The sequence below is a fragment of the Microcaecilia unicolor genome, chromosome 4 (assembly GCF_901765095.1).
Source record: "Microcaecilia unicolor chromosome 4, aMicUni1.1, whole genome shotgun sequence".
Lineage (NCBI taxonomy): Eukaryota > Metazoa > Chordata > Amphibia > Gymnophiona > Siphonopidae > Microcaecilia > Microcaecilia unicolor.
The window spans coordinates 51,614,222-51,634,241 of NC_044034.1; the positions used below are offsets into that span (position 1 = coordinate 51,614,222).

A 20,020-nucleotide genomic window follows, 5' to 3' on the forward strand; every position below is an offset into this window, starting at 1 on the left:
ATTTTTGGTCCTTTATTCTGTAATTGGGGAGGGTTGGTCTCTATTCTGTGAGTGACTGAAGCAAATATTTAAAAATTTTAGTTTCCAAATTTTCCATAAGTGTGAATGTGGTTTATATATTGATGAAGAACAGACTGTTTACTTAGAAATCCATCATAAAGTTCACTCTAAAGCATTATTTAGGAGTATACCAAGCAGTACTCACACCTATATGCCTAGTGACCCTCTTCATTTTACCTCTGCCTCCCCAAACCTCAAAATAATGTCAAGTCTGGCTACGCCCCTGTATGCATCCCTTTGCACTTGTCCATATTAAATTTCATCTGCCATTTGGCTGCCAAATTTTTCCAAGTTTATTTAGAACTTACTATACCACAGATGGGAAGACCATCTGAGCAGTGTACAAAACTAAAAAGGGGGTATGAGAGAAAACAGATGGACAGGGCCACCGAGAGGGGGGGGGCAGGGGGGACAAAATTCCCTAGGCCCAAGCCTCCAAGGGGCCACAGTCCCCACCACCGCCTCCCTCCATCCACCACCGGGCCCGCCCTCGTCTGAAGTAACTTTTGCGAGGGCGGGACCCAGGGAGGGAAGGCCCGAAGGGAGGCGATCTGCAGACTGCCGCTGCTGCGCTTCTTTCACACGGAGCGAGGTCGAGGTGAGGCGCTATGATTTGAATTCAGGGGGGCCCGGCCCGGTGGTGGACGGAGGGGGGCGGATAGAGGGGGGCAGCGACGACAACCTCGGGGGGGCGTGGAGGAGGCGGCAGCGCCGGCCTTGCCCCAGGCCCAGTCCAGTCTCTCGACGGCCCTGCAGATGGAACAGGGGTAGGAAAAGGAGGAGGGAAAGAAAGTAGAGAGAGGGAGGGGCATGGCATAGTGAGCTACAATATGCAACAGGAAAGAGGAGAGGGGAGAGCGAGTCAGAGGAGGAGGAAGCAGTAGTTGTGTCTGGCAGGTCTCTCCAGGGGAAGAACCATCACATATCTAAGTGTAGGCATCAGCAAAGAGTCAAGCTGGCATAGGTGGGAAGGAAGTGATTTCCAAAGGGTGGGACCAATATCTGAAAAAATGGAGTGAAATATGGTTTTATAAGTTATCTGCCTGAAAGAGGAAACAACCAAAATGTTTTGCTGAGATGAATGAAAGGTCTGGAAGGGGTAATATGATGTCAACTAAGAAAGCCAGGAGGCCAGTGTTCCTGATTTTGAAAACTAGATGTTGTGACTGGGGATGTGAGCCCTTGTGCCCCGACTGAGCACGGCGAAGATGGAGTGCACCGCACTCGGTCAGGCAGCCAGACAACCCCTAGCTTCACCTGCACTTAGCCACTATTCCCCAGGAGTTGAGCCCCTGGGTTCAAGCAGCCAGCAGGACTTCCGGAACCGGCGGGGTTGCAGGACCACCAACCAGACAGGTAGCCAACAGACACAGTCCAAGAGCCAGGAAAACAGTAGAGCTAGGAATAGTCAAAACACAGTCCAGGGTCAGAGGCAGGCAGCAATACAACACGTGGTCAGGAAACAAGCCAAGGTCTGGAACACCGAAAATACTGGAAACAGGATCACCAACAAGGAACACAGATGTGGACCACGACCTCTATGCAGCAGAAGCAACGAAGGGCTGGAGGCAGTGCCTTAAGTAGGGAAGGAATTAGGCTCAAGCATGTGCAGCTGATCCAAGATGGCTGCCCCCATCAGCAGAGTAGCACAACGCCCAAATATGGGCTTCCTTCCTGTTCTCGTATACAAGATGGCTGCCCCCTCCTGAGCTAGCCAAGATGGCTGCTGTCCTTGATCCAACCAAGATGACGGCTGCCAGAAATAGGAAACAGACCCATCCTGGAGAAACCACATCCAAAATAGCCGGCAATCTCTGCTGGACCGTGCCTCACCGGCGAATCGGCCGCGCAGGCCTGGAACCAGGTGAGGAATGTAACACTTGAAGAATTTTATTTATTTATTTGGATTTATTAACCGTCTTTATGAAGCGATTCACCCAAGGCAGTACAGCAGGTATAAACAATTTGGTGTGTTATTGGGAACCAATGTGCATTTTTGAGGAAAGGAGTGACATAATCAAATTTCCTTGAGCCTGTAATCAACTTGACAGATGTGTTTTGAATCAGTTGTATGTGGTGAAGATCTTTCTGCCTGAGATCTTTGTACAGTGAGTTACAGTAGTCAACTTGACTGAGAACAAGAGAGTGGACTAGTGTTGAAGGGCTGATTGCTGAAGAATAGATCTGATGGAGCAGATCATACGAATTTTATAAAAACAATGTTGTACCAAAATGGAGATCCGAGTTTGAAAATTAAGGGTGGAGTCTCAGGCAATGCCAAGAACCCTTAAAGAAGTGACTATTGCAGCCTGGGTATCATGAAGTATGAGCAGGGAAGGCAGAATCAAGCCAGCAGAGATAGAAAACAAGAGGGCTTTCAACTTGTCTGGATTGAGCTTTAATCTATTGGGGGTGAACCAGGATGTGATCCGTGCCAGCTTAGAGTTGAGAATGTGTATATTGTGCGGGTCAAAGGGATTCAGAGGGGGAAAGAATCTGAATGTCATCAGCATAGACAATACAGCACAGGTCCCTGAGGCACTCCACTATTCACCTTCCTCCACTGACAGAGTTGGCCATTTATCCGTGCTCTCTGTTTTCTGTCTTTTAACCCAGTTTCCAATGCACAATAAAACATTGCCTTCTATTGCATGGCTTTTTAATTCTCTGAGGAGTCTCTCATGAGGAACTTTATCAAACGCTTTCTGAATACCAGATACACTATAATCAGCTCACTCACTTTTATGCATATGTTTAATCATGCCTTCAAAAAATATAGCATATCAGTGAAGCAAGATTTCCCTTGGCTATATCCATGTTGATTCTGTCCCATTAAACCATACATATCGATATGTTCATTAATTTTGTTCTTTATAATAGTCTCAACCATTTTGCCCAGCACTGACGTCAGGTTCACCAGTCTGTACTTTCCTGAATCAGCCCAAGAACCCTTTTTAAAACTTGGTGTTATGTTGGCCACTTTTCATTTTCAGGTATCAAAAGTTATCTGTTCATCAGTTGGAAACTTTCAAACCAAAGTACTAATGCAGCTAAAACGCAATGTGCTTTTTAATAGCAATCCTTTATTTATTTATTTATTTATTTGTAGCATTTGTATCCCACATTTTCCCACCGATCTGCAAAGACAGGGCCCTTAATCAGTGATTTTTTTTTTTGTATTGCTCAAATTCCAATGGAAACCACATTTATGTTCCTTTATCTTCTTCTTTCATTTTTCTCTTAACTGGCTACATTCTTTCAGAGACCTTCCCATTACCACCTTCTTTATATACTGGCACTTTATCTTGATTAGATTTTGATTTTTAATCATCTGGAGTATTTGTTCCATTAATTTAGTTAATTCCTGCCCCTGTGCCCTGAGAAATCTTTCAGGGTCTTTTACTAAGACGTGCTCACGTCTTTGACGCATGCTAAAATTGTGGGCGAGCTAAATGTTAAAGATGCCAATGCATTCCTGTGGGCGTCTCTAATGTTTAGCATGCCCACAATTTTAGCGCTCGCTAAAAACTTCAGCGCACCTTAGTAAAAGATGCCCTTCATGTACAAGAGGTCAAAAGGAAGACTGGAATGATTCAGATATAACAGATCCAAAGCAAAACAATGCAAATATACATAGTTAGAAACAATCATAGAAAAATGTCTGCATGCTGTGCATGGACTCACCAAAAGTGTAGTACTCTATTTCAGGGGGCAATGTTGCATTCGCCAAGTTCTTGATGTTTTCATTTACATCGACATAGTTCTGTGCTTTGGAAGCATGCCAAAATGCCATAAACCTTGCAATAAATGATGCTGCAAAGATTGCTAGCATACCAAAGTCAAGAATATTCCACAACTCAAATAAATACTCCCTGGGTCCCTGAGACCAGATTTCCTTGCATTCAGACCATATCATACCTGTGCAAGAGAGAGAATGGAGAAACAGGCTGTTAACTTCTAAAAGAGATTGGTCCTCCCTAACAATATTGCAGAAACAGAAAATGCTCAGCAGTCAGACAAAATGTCAACATACCTTCTTGATGTATAAACTACAGTACAGCCAAAAGGACAACGAATCACCTCGTTTTAGGTTATTTTTATTTTACTGGTGTACAATTGGTATTTTGTTTTCCTTTAGTGTCTGTGGAGACCTTGTAGCCTTAGCAAAGTTTCCTAAGTGAAAACTATAATTGCATAGTTTTTTCAAGTCTATCTTTAATCTTATTGTAGGGTTTGTTCATATAGCAGCATAGATAAAAGGCATTTCTATAACTGAGTATGTGCAATTATGTGTGCCCTGTGGACATACAATAAATGCACATAAAAGTGTCACACCTGACTTGTTAAATGTAATATCAGGGCATGTTAGGGAGGTAAAATTCCTTGATGAAATCAAGGACTGCGTTATGGAGCACCTGGTTCAGGAACCAAGAAGAAGGGGAAAAACTCTAGACCTAGTCTTTAGTGGAGCACATGATCTGGTGCAGGAGGTAATGGTGCTGGGGCAGCTTGACAACAGTGATCATAACACAATCAGATTTGATAATCTCTGGAGTAAGTACACACAGGAAATCCAATACATTAGCATTTAACTTTCAAAAAGGAGACTATGATAAAAATGAGCAGAATGGTCAAAATATAAAACTTAAGAGGAGCAGCTGCAAAGGTCAAAAATTTACATCAGGCATGGATGCTATTCAAAAAATACCATCCTGGAAACCCAGACCAGATATATTCCATGTATTAAAAATAGAAGTAAGGAAGGTCAAATGACAGCCAGCATGGTTCAAAAGTGAGGTGAAGGAAGCTATTAGAGCTAAAAGAAAATCCTTCAGAAAATGGAAGGATCTAACTGAAAATAATAGGAAACAGGCTAAGGAATGGCAAGTCAAATGCAAAGCACTGATAAGGAAGGCAAAGACAGACTTTGAAAAAGAAGATTGTGTTGGAGGTATATTAGAAGCATGAAGCTGCTAAAAAAGAGTAAATTGAGCCGCTAGATGAGCAAGGGGTAAAGGGGGCACTCAGGAAAGACAAGGCCACAGAGGAGAGATTAAATAAATCCTTTGCGTCAGCTTTCACCAAGGAAGATGTGGGAGAGATACCAGTGCTAGAAATGGTATTCAATGTTGATGAGTCGGAGAAACTGAAACCTGTAAACCTAGAAGATGTAATGGGGCAATTTGACAAATTGAAGAGTAGCAAATTGCCTGAACCTGATGGTATACATCTCATTTACTGACAGAACTCAAAAATGAACTTGCAGAGCTATTGTTAGTAATATGTAATTTAACTTTCAAATCAAGAACGGTATCAGAAGAGGGTGGCCAATGTAACGTCAATTTTTAAAAAGGGTTCCAGAGTTTGTTCTGTGAAATTATAGACTGGTGAGACTCACATTGGTAAAGGGCAAAGTGGTAGAGACTATTATAAAGAACAGAATTATAGACCATCCCCCTAATTCTATACAAGCCACTAAAAATTACTTGCACCAATTTGGGGGTGCACCAAATTTATGTGCCCAATTTAATTGAATAACAAGCAATTATTGGCATTAATTAAATTTAATTGGAACTTACATGTGTAAGAGGCTCAGAAATGGGAGGATCATTGGCAGAACAGGGGTGTTTCTAATATTTACATATGTTAGAATAACAGGGATATGCACCTAATTTTGGTGTGTACATTTGCACCATGTTTCAGTTGATGCAATAGCCATGCCTAAAGTTATGTGTGAGTCCCTGGCATAACCACTATTCTATAAACCGTGCCTAACTTTAAGCGTGGTTTATAGAAATGTGCTTTTGTCAACACTGATTTTTTTCAGTGCCACATATAGAATTCATCCCCATATACATAAGCATGGATTAATGAGAGAAAACCAACATGGATTTAGTCAAGGGAAACCTTGCCTCACGAATCTACTACATTTCTTTGAAGGGGTAAACAAGCATGTGAATAAAAGTGAACTGGTTGATATTGTATATCTGGATTTTCAAAAGGCATCTGACAAAATACCTCATGAAAGACTCCTGAGCAAATCAGAAAGTTATGGGATAGGAGGTAATATACTACTGTGGATTAAAAACCAGTTAAAAGATAGAAAAGAGAGAGTAGGGTTAAATGGTCAGTATTCTCAATGGAGAAGGGTAGATAGTGGCATCATTCAAGGTGTCTTGTACGTCCTTGCTTAGGTTCTCTCAGTACAGGCTCTTAACACAGTGCTACAATTGGAAGTATGCAAAGTAATCCATGGGCTGTAGCAAGAAGGCAATCTGCAGCACCATAAACGGTTGTACTTTCCCTTCTTCAGTTAAAAACCTGGTGCAAGTATTGAAGTCCCTAGGAGCACCATCACGCAAACATCAGAGAATCAGTTCCAGCATGGAAATCTGGGTTATTATATAGAGCAATGTATGGAGATGCTGTCGCTGTAAAATGATAATGCTTGCAAATCCACTGCCATGTAGCTCGAGCTACAGAGAGAATTGGATTCTGGCATTGTGCAATAGGGGAGCAACCCAGCAACATGTGGAACAGCCAGCTAAAATGCACCGATGCAAGCAATTCTAGGTCTAAAGAGGTGGCCGAGAAAGAAGTAGTTTGTCTAGACCAGTCATTAATATGACACATTGTGCATGCAGTCGTAAGGTAACATATATTTAAGAGGCCTACACCTACATGCGCTCTCGGCTTTTGAAGAACAGAAATTGGCAGTCTAGCTCATTTTCCACACCAAATGTAATCTTGGAGTGCTCTACAAACTGCTTTTTCATCACAAACTTTGAGGAATAGGGGAAGCATCTGAAAAACATACAGCCAGCATCATGTTAAACAGATGAATCCTACCCATCACAGAAAGTGGGTATCCGTGCCATAGCTGTAGCAATTTTATGGTGTCCTGTAACATTGGCCCAACATCTTCATCGGCTGTAGAGCCCAAATCATGAAAAAACTCCAAACCGCCCAAAACACAGCAGCTAGACTCATTTTTGGCAAATCACGATTCGAAAGCGCAACACCACTACGTGAAAAACTCCACTGGCTCCCCATCAAGGAACGCATAAACTTTAAAGCCCACACAATGATCCACAAGATCCTCCATGCTGAATCTCCAAGCTACATGTCCAACCTGATCGATCTTCCACCCAGGAACCGGTCCAAATCATCTTGAACATACCTCAATCTTCATCTTCCCAACTGCAAAGGCCTCAAATACAAAACCTACTACGCATCCAACTTTTCTGTTATAGGCAGCCAACTCTGGAATGCCATACCTCGACACATCAGGAAAACCAATGAACACCTACCCTTCCGAAAACTGCTGAAAACTTACCTATTCAAACAAGCCTACCCTAACTCTTGAACCTAACTCCACACCACTAGTATTACCCAAACTCCAATCCTTTCCCCACATCTCTTACTATTTGCTCTACTCTATGTAACTATGTCATCTCTGATACTTTGTTCCATACTTTGTATTAACTCTGTGTTACTTTGTACCATACCTTGTAAGCCGCACTGAACCTGCTATCGAGCGGGAAAGAACGGGGTATAAATGCTACAAATAAATAAATAAATAAATAAATAAATATTGTCACACTCAAATATTTAAGAGATTCTCCTGTGCCCCCCACCTAAGGGGAATGTCCCCCCCCCCAACCCTTCCGAACATCAGCAGGGAATTGGAGAGTCTGAGATTTCTGCAGGTTAAGAGTGAAGCCTGCCAGTCACCCAAAATGGTCAACATGTATAAGCAGGGCTGCCAGGGACTGCTGAAGGGCACTCAGAGTCAGCATGAGATCATCAGCATATGCTGATAATTTGATGGTACCTGTTCTCACACATACTTCAGACACATCTGGCACCACACGCAACATGCACAGCAGAAGTTCTAAAGAGAGTAAAAAGAGTAATGGGGGGGGGGGTGCAATGTATTTAAAAGATCCACCTTCAGGACTCACAAAAGAAGATAGAGTACACTAAGCTATAGAGTGCAAATTTGGGAAGATTACAATGTTTTGTTTTACTTTTGATATGCTGAGCACTAAGCACACTCTCTAAAAGCCAGTGGGGAGGTGGATAGCATCTATTGTCAATTGAGCTATCATGGGTGGCTGCTAAACTTAGCCTTCCTCTGTGATGGAACAGGGAAAGGGCTTGAGAGGAGAGAGAGAGGAGAGAGAGAGAATCTGCTGGGAGTTTTCTTTTTTTGTCCTTGCATTGGGAAGAAAACCTGGTATGGCTTGTGAACTGGTTTGTTTTAAACTGTGGACTGATTTAACTGCTTAAAGCCAGAGTTTTTCTTTTTGCCATATCTGCACCACAACCATAGACTTCCTTGCAAGAGCTCAAACCTAACTAATGATGAGAATGCTGCTGCCAGAGAAGTTTCAGGAGAACTAGAATGTAGAATGTTTGAGTTGTTAAAATTGTTCATGAGTCTCCAGTGAAGATTCATTGCAGAGGTCAGCAAGAAGGCTCAGTCAGGCTTCAAAGCAAGCTCAAGGTGGCAAGTGTGATGCCAAAAGCCATCCAGCAGGAGGTACTCCACACACAGCATAAGCAGCAGAAATTGTGCCTACCTTGCAGGTGCTAGATGCCATTATAGAACTGGCAGTAAGCGAGCCCCATTGCAGAGCTGCCAAGTTACCCATTCCAGGAGGAAGACTTTCTGGCCAGTCCTGGTTTTAAACTTACATCTCAAAGCAATGTGGTATTTGTAGTCTATGATTTTATCCATTGAGGTCCCAGAATGCACCAGGATGAGGTTGGCAGAAATCCAGGACCGGCCAAAAGGTCTCCCTCCTGTAATGGGTAACTTGGCAACTCTGCTACTGTGAAGTGTCAAGTTATAGAACTGCCCCCTTAAGGGGGAAATCTGTAAAGGATTTTACACACCTAAACCTGGCTTTGTGTTCATAAAAGGACTCTTCTGAAACTACCCTATGATGTAATGTGCATAAGACCTCAATAGTGGCAAAAAGGCAAATGCTTTTTATGCAATCTTGTGTAGGCTCATCCATCTTTAAAATATGGGTAAGCGCTGAAATTAATCATTACAAATAATTGACCCCAAGGGGAGAGAGAAATCCCTGAAGATCCAAAATAAAAATCAATCTCAACTACATATATGTTTTATATAATATGTCACAACAACTATCTCAGGAAAAAGGACATGAAATTCTAATGGTTTATTAAGATGAAGGAATAATGAGAAACTTTCAGTATAGGCTGTTTCCTACAGCCGAGCCAAATTTTAGTGATAACATTCCGAACTTCGGCTCACTTAAATGCTCAATACTTCATAATGCTTCGCAATGTTTTCCAACATCATTATTTTAAATTAGTGATTTTTACACACATAAAACTTACTGCAATAATAAATCAATTCCCAGAAAGCTATATAAGCGTATACTATTTAGTCTGCTGAAAAATACTCTCAAATTAGGAGCTAATCACACGTCAATTGAAATAAAGCAAAGCAAAACGAAGCAAGTTTATCTTGATATTTGTGTATATGTATCCCGCCACTGCTTTATAAACTGTCCTACAGAACACCCTGTTTCACCTCTTCATCAGGGACACCAGAGTCAAATCCTTTAACAACATCAGCAGATTCTTCAAAGGATTTGGCTCCAGCGTCCCTGATGTCATACGGCTTATAAAACCATAAAGGCCTCAGTGAAAGGAGGTTCTGGCCTTATAAAGAACAAGTTATGGAGTTTTCTTTCCCTGGTTGGAGTAAACCCCCAAAAAGAGGAAAGTCTCGACCCAATCAAACCTGTATTTCATTCATGTGTCTTAGACCATGCCAGTAGAACTCACAGAAAGCTGCTGGACTCACTCTTCCCCTGCTAGAGAAAGCGAGAGAAAGGACAGGCACAGACTGGAGATGGTATGGGAAACTGGCCTCAGCAATCCATACAATTCCCTAATTTCCTGGGCCTTAAAAAGCAAGTAGGAGGCTTGCCATAAAGGAAAGAGGAGTTGGACAGCCACAGAGCTCTAGAGATAGATTTGAGCTACAGCCTGCCAGAGAGCAAGGAAGGACAGACACAGAGGAGCATCGAAAGGAAAAAAATCCCTACCACTAACCAGAGGTAACCTGTACAGATTCGCCTATCAACTGGGAAAGTGGAGTGAACTGATTCTGGGACCAGTCAGTCCCATGAAGGAATTCAGGTCAAGCAGAAATCTGAACGGCTTGTTTGCAGAAGAGAGCACATAGCAACAGTATGGTTGAGAAGTTTCTAACCTCACGTTAAAGATTTATCCATCATTAGAGTGCTCAAGAAACTGCCTAAAAGAAATAAAACCCCAAAATCTCATAGTGGTCACCCACTGGACAGTGTGCACACTCAGCAGAGTGTTTTTATTCCCTTTTTGAATAATTACATCCTTCTTTTGTTTTCGAATAATCCATCTTGGAGTTTTATCTTAGCATTTTCTGGCATGGGTTTCCTTGGTTTTGAAACTACTTTGAATTGCTTAATGTTACTGCTTAATGGTTAGCCCAATAGTTTACTTCTTTGTAAATCATTAAATGCTACCTTGTACAGTATTATGTGCTAGTAAAGTTAACTGTTATACCCTGGTGAATTTTGGGATGCAAGAGGGGACTTATCACAGGTCTCAGGGAGCAACTGTCTCTTGTGATCCAAACCATCCATACTTTAACTAGCATAAGTCCCAGATCCCTGATTCCAGGTCCAGGAGGACTCAGCCCATGGAAATAAAATTCAATATACTGAAAGTTTAAGGGGCCTGTCTCCTGCAGGGCACGAGCAGATGAAGAGCAGATAGGGCATTGGTTACATATATGGAAGTTACATGAAAATACTTTTACTACTACTACTTAGCATTTCTATAGCGCTACAAGGGTTACGCAGCGCTGTACAAGTTAAAACATGGGGAAGGACAGACCCTGCTAAAAAACAAATAGGAGGAAATATATTTTCACTCAACTAATAGTTAAGCTCTGGAACTGTTTGCCAGAGGACGTAGTAACAATGGTTAGCATATCTGGGTTTAAAAAAGGGTTTGAAAAAGTCCATATTCTGCTATTGAGACAGACGTGGGGAACCAACTGCTTGCCCTGGGATTGGTAGCATGGAGTGTTGCCATGATATGGGTTTCTGCCAGGTACTTGTGACCCGGCTTGGTTGCTGTTGGAAATAGGATACTGGGCTAGATGGACCATTGGTCTGACCCAGTATGGCTGCTCTTATGTTCTTGTGTGGTATTATGACCTGAACTCTGTGCCGTTCTTATCCCAACTGTACTTTGCAGCAAGCTATACTGTTGATGTGGTTTGCAGACAGAGCCCAGCTGGAGCTCAGAGATCTTCCAAGATATTACAGAGTTCTTCGGATGTTCCCTGATAAAGGATTACGGAATAAATAGTTTTTTGATGTAATTGCTTTCTCTTTGAAACGAGGCAGACAGCTATATCATGTCTGTCTCCACATCCCCATGGAAGAATTTTCACATAGCTGACCTTCAGGTTAGATTGGTTGAAATACTGTGTTAAGGCTCAGTATCAGCTGCAGAAATCATTTTTATTGTACTTGGTTGCAGAAAAATAGTACATTCTTCAGGGGTTGATTGAAGTCCATTCATTTTAACCAAAAATGCAGTACTAATAAAAGTGCAACATTGGATCCTTTTTATTGCACATTCATTTTATTTTTATGTTTTTATCTTTTCAAACTCTGTTCTTTAGTTCACAAGATAATTTACGATGATGTGCCTTCTTCTATCACTCAGTCAGTTCTGTTTCCATGTATTGCTGATAGCAGAAATACTAGGAAGCAGCTATTACCTTTTCCTACACCAAAAGGATTAAAATATAATAGGAAAAATCCCAAGTTAAAAATCCTATCAAGCAGCAAAAGAGTAGAATAATTGATTTCCAAATATTAGGACTATAATTAATCATGTTATTTTGTAAATGACTGAAGACTTATTTAAGAAATTTGTGTGATAATAACTGTTCAAATGTGTAAATAGATGCAGATAAGATATTCTATAATTTGTCATTGTTTATTTTAATTCCAGCTATAACTAGCCTCTTTTACTCCACATAGAACTAGTGTTAATAATTGAGGTATAAGAAACAATTACTGTATTGCACTGTATTGCATTCTGTAGAAAGTAGTGGTTGTGAAAGGTACAAGACCAGGATTCAGCTCCAGGCCATAAACTGGCCAAGCGGCACCTAGGCACTCTCCTTTCATGCCACATCATACACAACATATATCAACACTTGACAAGTTATCCAAGAAAAGAGTGGAATTTATTATGGCTGCAGCATTCTACAACTTAATAAATGTAAACACATTCATGGTAGCGATCAATTTCATTCATGTATACATTTTACAGTAATAAGCAATCACCTATATGCCTCAAATTTTTATCTGGAACATTTAGGGCAAGTGGCCTAGCCTTTTGAGTCACACAGCTCCCTCTACTTCTGCCTTAGCCACAATGTATATTTTCTGCTCTGCCTGGGGTATATACTGCTGATATCCCAAGTTCTATCGTTGACTCTCTTTCTTGAAGCCTGAAGCTTTCAGCCTGCCCATTCCATCCAAGTCCGAGGTAGGCCCCACTGATCAGCTGTTACTCTGACACTGGCCACCCTCTGTACAAGAGGGGAACTGCCCCTGGCCTTAGCCATCATCCAGGCCACTGTTAGCATGGGCCAACAACCACTTGACATGTGACCTTGATTTGGTCTGCAACATATTGCTGTGCACTCTATCAGGCTAGGACCTGCCGCCATAGACCGAGACAGCGACACCTCGCTTTTCTTGGTCTCCCCACCAAAACTTACTCCTAGCTGCGGCCATTTCTGACCCTGACAATTATATGTGCACTACAACGAAAAACTACCCTCCAAGTAGTCATTGGCAGCTCTCACCCTATTTCCATAGACAAGAGGACTTACTCATATGGGGTGAATAAGCATGCATGACTATCCATTGTCAGTGGCTTGTGGAGTCACCTGATGGGATACTATTGCATCACATGGATGCCATGTGAGTCTCTTGCATTGCATACCTGACTGCCAGATGTGTCTCTTGCATTGTAACCTGACTGCCAAACAGGTTACATCAATAAATAGTAGACTGTTCTGTTCTCCGTCCTTGAAGACTTTCAAGGGTAGTCTACTTCCTGCATCGCAGCCTGAGGCCGCAAGAGCTGTTCGGAAGTGGTGCATGCAGATTCCATGTGTGGTATGTAGTGTAAGGCTGCAAGAGCTGCTAGGCAGTAAGGCATGTGGATTCCATGTAAGGCATGTGGATTCCATGTGTGATATGTAGTATGAGGCTGAAAGATACTAGGAAGTATTGCATGTGAATTCCATGTGTGATAGGAAGTAGGGCATGTGAATTCCATGTGCAATATGTAATGTAGGGTTGCAAGAGCTGCTAGGAAGTAATGCATGTGAATTCCATGCGTGATTTGTTATATGAGGCTGAAAGAGATGCTAGGAAATAAGGTGTGTGAATTACATGCTCGTTGTGTAGTGTGGAGCTGCAAGAGCTGATAGGAAGTAAGGTAAAATTATGTATCATACCTGATAATTTTCTTTCCATTAATCATAGCTGATCAATCCATAGACTGGTGGGTTGTGTCCATCTACCAGCAGGTGGAGATAGAGAGCAAACTTTTGCCTCCCTATATGTGGTCATGTGCTGCCGGAAACTCCTCAGTATGTCGATATCAAAGCTCCATCCGCAGGACTCAGCACTTAGAGAATTACACCCACAAAGGGACACTCTGCCCAGCTCACCACCGCCAAAACGGGGGAGGGGAATTAACCCAGCTCATCCCCACACAAGTGGGGGAGGGGAATCCGTCCAGCTCATCCCCGCGGAGTGGGGGAGGGACACCACCCCGCCGATGCGGGGGGATCTGGCTTATCCTGCAACCGCAACCGCGGGAGGAGCTGACTGACCCTAACACCGCCGAAGCGGGAGGGGTACAAAGCTGCCCTACAGCCGCATGAAGCGGGAGGGAGTGCCGGCAGAATTTAAGTCTCAATCCAGCCCCGTAAAACGGAGGGGAGAGGAATGCAGCAGCTCACTGTAACATAAACTCGTCTCAACTCTTGAAGAATCCAAGTGAAAAAACTTGAACACGAAGTCCTCCTGAAGTAACTGAAGACTAAACTTGAACCTGAAATGCAACCAGAATATAAACAGTACAGATATCTGGGAGGGGCTATGGATTGATCAGCTATGATTAATGGAATGAAAATTATCAGGTATGATACATAATTTTACCTTCCATATCATCATGCTGATCAATCCATAGACTGGTGGGATGTACCGAAGCAGTACTCACCCAGGGCGGGACATTGAAATCCCTGACCTCAACACTGAAGCTCCAAACCGGGCCTCCGCCCGAGCAGCCACAGTCAAGCGGTAATGCTTGGAGAATGTATGGGCCGATGCCCAAGTTGCCGCCTTGCATATCTCTGCCAAGGAGACGGACCCGGCCTCTGCCATCGAGGCCGCCTGAGCTCTAGTGGAGTGAGCCTTCAGCTGGATAGGCGGCACCTTCCCCGCGGCCACATAAGCCGCTGCAATGGCTTCCTTGACCCATCTTGCCACTGTAGGCTTAGCAGCCTGCAGACCCTTACGAGGACCTGCAAACAGGACAAACAGATGATCCGATTTCCGGAAATCATTGGTCACTTCCAAGTATCTGATGATAACTCGTCTCACATCCAGATATTTGAGAGCAGAGTATTCCTCCGGGTAGTCCTCCCTACGAAAGGAAGGGAGACAGAGCTGCTGATTCACATGGAAGCGAGAAACAATCTTGGGCAGGAAGGAAGGCACTGTGCGAATAGTCACTCCTGCCTCAGTGAACTGCAGAAAAGGCTCTCGACATGAGAGTGCCTGGAGCTCGGAAACTCTTCTGGCTGAAGTGATAGCCACCAAAAAGACTGCTTTCAACGTCAGGTCTTTCAGAGATGCCCTCGACAAGGGTTCAAAAGGCGGCTTCTGCAAGGCTCTTAGCACCAGGTTGAGATTCCACGCAGGCACCACTGAGTGCAGAGGAGGGCGCAGGTGATTAACTCCCTTGAGAAAACGCACCACATCTGGCTGCGAAGCCAGGGAAGCACCCTTCAGGCGACCCCTGAAGCAAGCCAGAGCCGCTACCTGGACTTTAAGGGAACTGAGCGACAGGCCTTTCTCCAGACCTTCTTGCAGGAACGCCAACACTGAAGAAATTGGAGCAGTGAAGGGAGAAAGTGAGCCTGCTTCACACCACGCTGCAAAGGTACGCCAAACCCTGGCGTAAGCCGAAGTAGAGCGCTTCCTCGCTCTCAGCATAGTGGCGATGACCTTGTCTGAGAAGCCCTTCTTTCTCAGCCGCTGCCGCTCAATAGCCAGGCCGTAAGACCAAAGGGGGAGGGATCCTCCATCACCACGGGACCCTGATGTAACAGGCCCTGCTCCACTGGCAGCCGCAGAGGATCGTCGACTGAGAGCCTGATCAAGTCCGCATACCAGGGACGTCTGGGCCAATCCGGACCCACCAGGATTATCTGGCCCGGATGCTTTGCCACCCGGTCTAGCACCCTGCCCTACATAGGCCAGGGCGGGAACACATAGAGAAGCTCTTGTGTCGGCCACTGTTGGAGAAGAGCATCTACTCCCAGGGATCGAGGGTCCCGTCCTCTGCTGAAAAAGCGCGGCACTTGGCAATTGGCCGATGACGCCATCAGATCTAGGCTCGGCTGTCCCCAGCGCTTCGTGATGTCCAAGAACGCCTGAGCAGATAGCTGCCACTCTCCGGGCTCCAAGGTATGGCGACTGAGAAAGTCCGCCTTGACATTCATGACTCCGGCAATGTGGGCCGCTGACAGCTGTTCCAGGTTCGCTTCCGCCCACTGGCATAGATTCATGGCCTCCTTGGCTAGAGGGGCGCTCTTGGTACCTCCCTGGCGGTTGACATAGGCCACAGCCGTGGCATTGTCCGACAGGACCCGTACAGGCTTCATCGCCAGTACCGGGATGAACTCCAAAAGCGCCAACCGAATGGCTCTGAGTTCCAGGAGGTTGATAGACCACTTTGCCTCTGCAGGAGACCAGAGCCCCTGCGCTGTCCTTCCCAAGCAGTGGGCTCCCCAGCCCGATAAAGAGGCGTCCGTCGTGATGACAATCCACTCCGGGGTCACCAGAGGCATTCCTGCAGACAACTTGTCTGTCTGCGTCCACCAGCTCAGCGCCTTGCGCACTGCTGGGTCCAAGGGAAGGCGCACAGCATAATCCTCCGACATCGGAGTCCAGCGCTGCAGCAGAGAGTGTTGTAGTGGTCTCATATGAGCCCTGGCCCAGGGCACTACTTCCATCGTGGCCGTCATAGAGCCCAACAGCTGCACATAGTCCCAAGCCCGAAGAGGAGAGGCTACTAGGAACTGGTCCACCTGAGCCTGAAGCTTGACAATCCGATTGTCTGACAGGAACACTCTGCCCACTTGGTTGTCGAATCGAACTCCCAGATACTCCAGGGACTGAGTTGGGCGCAGCTGGCTTTTCTCCCAGTTGATGATCCACCCCAGGGAGCTCAAAAGAGCAACCACCCGGTTCACAGCTTTGCCGCACTCTGCATAAGAGGGGGCTCGGATCAACCAGTCGTCCAGATAAGGATGGACTTGTACTCCTTCCTTCCTCAGGAAGGCCGCGATGACCACCATTACTTTGGAGAAGGTCCGCGGAGCAGTAGCCAACCCGAACGGGAGGGCTCTGAACTGGAAGTGTCGGCCCAGGACTGCAAAACGCAGAAAGCGTTGATGAGGAGGCCAGATGGGAATATGCAAGAACGCTTCCTTGATGTCCAAGGATGCCAGGTACTCCCCTGCCTTCACTGCCGCTATAACAGAGCGGAGAGTCTCCATGCGAAAGTGCCGAACTTTCAAGGCCCGATTGACCCCTTTGAGGTCGAGGATAGGCCGTACAGAACCTCCTTTCTTTGGTACCACAAAGTAAATGGAGTAACGCCCCTTGCCAAGCTGATTTTCTGGCACCGGAACGACCGCACCCAGGCGGATCAGGTTGTCCAAGGTCTGCTGCACTGCCACAGCTTTGACCGGAGACTTGCAGAGAGAGAGTACAAACCCGTCTCTTAAGGGTCGGCAGAACTCTAGCTTGTAGCCGTATCTGATGACTTCCAGCACCCAAGCGTCTGAAGTTATTGTGGTCCACTCGCCCAGAAACGAGGACAGCCGTCCTCCAATCTGCACTGGGGTGTGGACCAAGGCCCCGTCATTGGGTCCGAGACCCTGGGGGAGGACCGGAGGGAGCACCTCCGGGACGGCGGTCTCTGCGAAAGGAATGCTGCTTGGGGGAGAAGTTCCTCTTGAAGGAAGAGGGGGCAGAGGAGCCCGACCTGCCCGGGCGGTACCGACGGGCTTCCTGAAACCGTCCTCTGGAGGTACCGGGGCGAGTACTAGCCCGAGCCCTGACCTCTGGTAACTTCTTGCCCTTAGACGTGCCGAGATCGGTCACGATTTTGTCCAGCTCGACCCCAAAGAGCAGCTTGCCTTTAAAAGGCAATCTAGCCAGGCGGGATTTAGAGGCGTGGTCAGCAGACCAATGCTTCAGCCAAAGCCACCGCCGCGCAGAGATTGTCTGAGCCATGCCCTTAGCTGAGGCCCTCAAGACATCATACAGCAAGTCTGCCAAATAGGCTAAGCCCGATTCCAGGGCCGGCCAATCAGCCCTCAAGGAATGATCCGAGGGGGAAGCCCGCTGCACCATAGTCAGGCACGCCCTGGCCACATAGGAGCCGCAAACTGAGGCCTGCAAACTTAAAGCAGCCGCCTCAAAGGACGACCTTAAGGCCGCCTCCAATCTTCTGTCTTGGGCGTCCTTTAGGGCCATGCCACCTTCCACCGGCAATGCCGTTTTCTTAGTCACTGCAGTGATTAAAGAATCCACTGTAGGCCACAGATAGGCCTCACGTTCACTTTCAGGCAAAGGATAGAGGCGGGACATAGCCCTAGCCACTTTAAGGCTCGCTTCCGGGACATCCCATTGAGCCGAAATTAAGGTGTGCATGGCATCATGCACGTGGAAGGTTCTAGGCGGGCGCTTCGTCCCCAGCATAATGGCAGAGCCAACAGGGGCTGAGGGAGAGACGTCCTCCGGAGAGGAAATCTTCAAAATGCCCATGGCCTGCACTAACAGGTTGGGCAAATCCTCTGAGCTAAAGAGCCGCGCTGCAGAGGGGTCATCCGCTCCATCCGAGCGGGGATCCGTCTCCTCCAAGGAATCCGCAAAGGACCGTTGCGAGAACTCAGATACGCTGCCCTCATCTACATCGGAGGAGACAAAGTCCTCCAAGGCCTGGGAATCAACCCGAGGGCGTTTACCTCCGGGGGCCTCAACCTCTTTACCAGACGAGGGAGCAGGGGCAGCGTTTTGCATAAGGAAGGCCTGATGCAGCAGCAAAACAAACTCGGGGGAGAAACCCCCCAGACTGTGCACTTCTGCAGCCTGGGCTACAGCCCTAGACGCACCCTCAACCGGCGCTCGCAAGAGCGGGGGAGATACATGCTGCGCATCCAAGATGGCGTCCGGCGCGACACTCCGCGAAGGAGCTGCGCGGGAAGAACGGCGCTTAACTTTAGCCGCTTTTGTGCCGTCGCCCAAATTAAGGGCGTTCATGGCATTAATGTCTCCTACCTCAAGGGCGGCCCAAGAAGAAGCCGTCCGAGCCGCGTGGCCGGCCAAGATGGCGGAGGCGAGCAGCGGGGGATGGGCGTTTATGGCGGGAAAAACCGCCACACCGGAGGAAGGACCGGGACACTCATCGGTCACGAAACTGTCACCCAACAAGGGCGAATCAGACTTCAAGACCCCCGCATCCCCTCTAGAAGCGCCCAAGCGATCCGGGGAGCGACTCTTTGCGCCCTCGCCCTCCGACGCCATAGGCCACGTGGAGATCAATCGGGGAACCCCCTGCCCGCTATAAAAAGGTAAAAATTACCTGCTTTCCGCTCCGAGCTGTAACGACCTGGTGTCCCAGTGAGTAGCTGCAATAAACGTTTAAATAAACGTCGAAATAAACGCCTTTAAGGACGTTCAAAATTTTTTTTTTTTTAAACGGAGCCAGCGGGAGGGGGGAGAAAAGGAGGGACCTGGCGCCACCAGGTTTGCACTTGCTCAAGAAGAGCCCTCAACCCCAGGCACTCAACAAAACCTAAAAATTAGGCTTGGAGGCCTAGCCAGAGCTGCTGCTGTGTGTGACCACCACCTGCTGAGATAGAGAACATACTGGGGAGTTTCCGGCAGCACATGACCACATATAGGGAGGCAAAAGTTTGCTCTCTATCTCCACCTGCTGGTAGATGGACACAACCCACCAGTCTATGGATTGATCAGCATGATGATATGGAATGTATGTGAATTCCATGTGTGATAGGTAGAGTGAGGCTGCAAAAACTGCTAGGAAGTAAAGCCTGTGCATTCCATTTGCGATATGTAGGAATAGCCGAAATTGATAAGAAACTTTTCCTGCGTATGCTACTGCAGTAGTGTACCTTCCTATATCATGAAAAAGGTCATTATGTAGTGTCTGTTCAGCTGTAGTAATTCTATAGAAAAACTGCAGGCCTCACTGACTGTTGGGGCATTGTAATTCAGGAAACTGCAATACGAAGGGGAAGCACTTTCCGGTGCAGCTGATATACAAGAGGCCTGTACACCGAGCACTACTGGAGTAGTGTACGTTCTGGTAAAGGTGCATAAGACAACTGTCACCCTGAAGTCTATTAAAGCAGTGAACAGGTGCATTTTAGTATGGACGCAACCTGCCAGCCCTAGGTGTCTTATAGAAGAAACCTAATGCCACAGGTTAAACCATTTCTGAAAGTGTAGAAGAAACTTAAAAGTTGAAAATGCCAATAGAAGCATCGAACATTCGGATGCAGCTA

The 20,020-nt window shown here is 46.0% G+C and overlaps 1 protein-coding gene across 1 annotated transcript in view; it reads right to left on the minus strand.

Moving 5' to 3' along the window:
- Positions 1–20,020, minus strand: part of TRPC6 (transient receptor potential cation channel subfamily C member 6) — a 191,509-nt gene that overhangs the window by 56,126 nt on the left and 115,363 nt on the right. Inside the window, exon 6 of the mRNA XM_030200228.1 lies at positions 3,745–3,978. Coding sequence (XP_030056088.1) covers positions 3,745–3,978 — 234 coding nt within the window. The remainder of the gene's footprint in view (positions 1–3,744; positions 3,979–20,020) is intronic.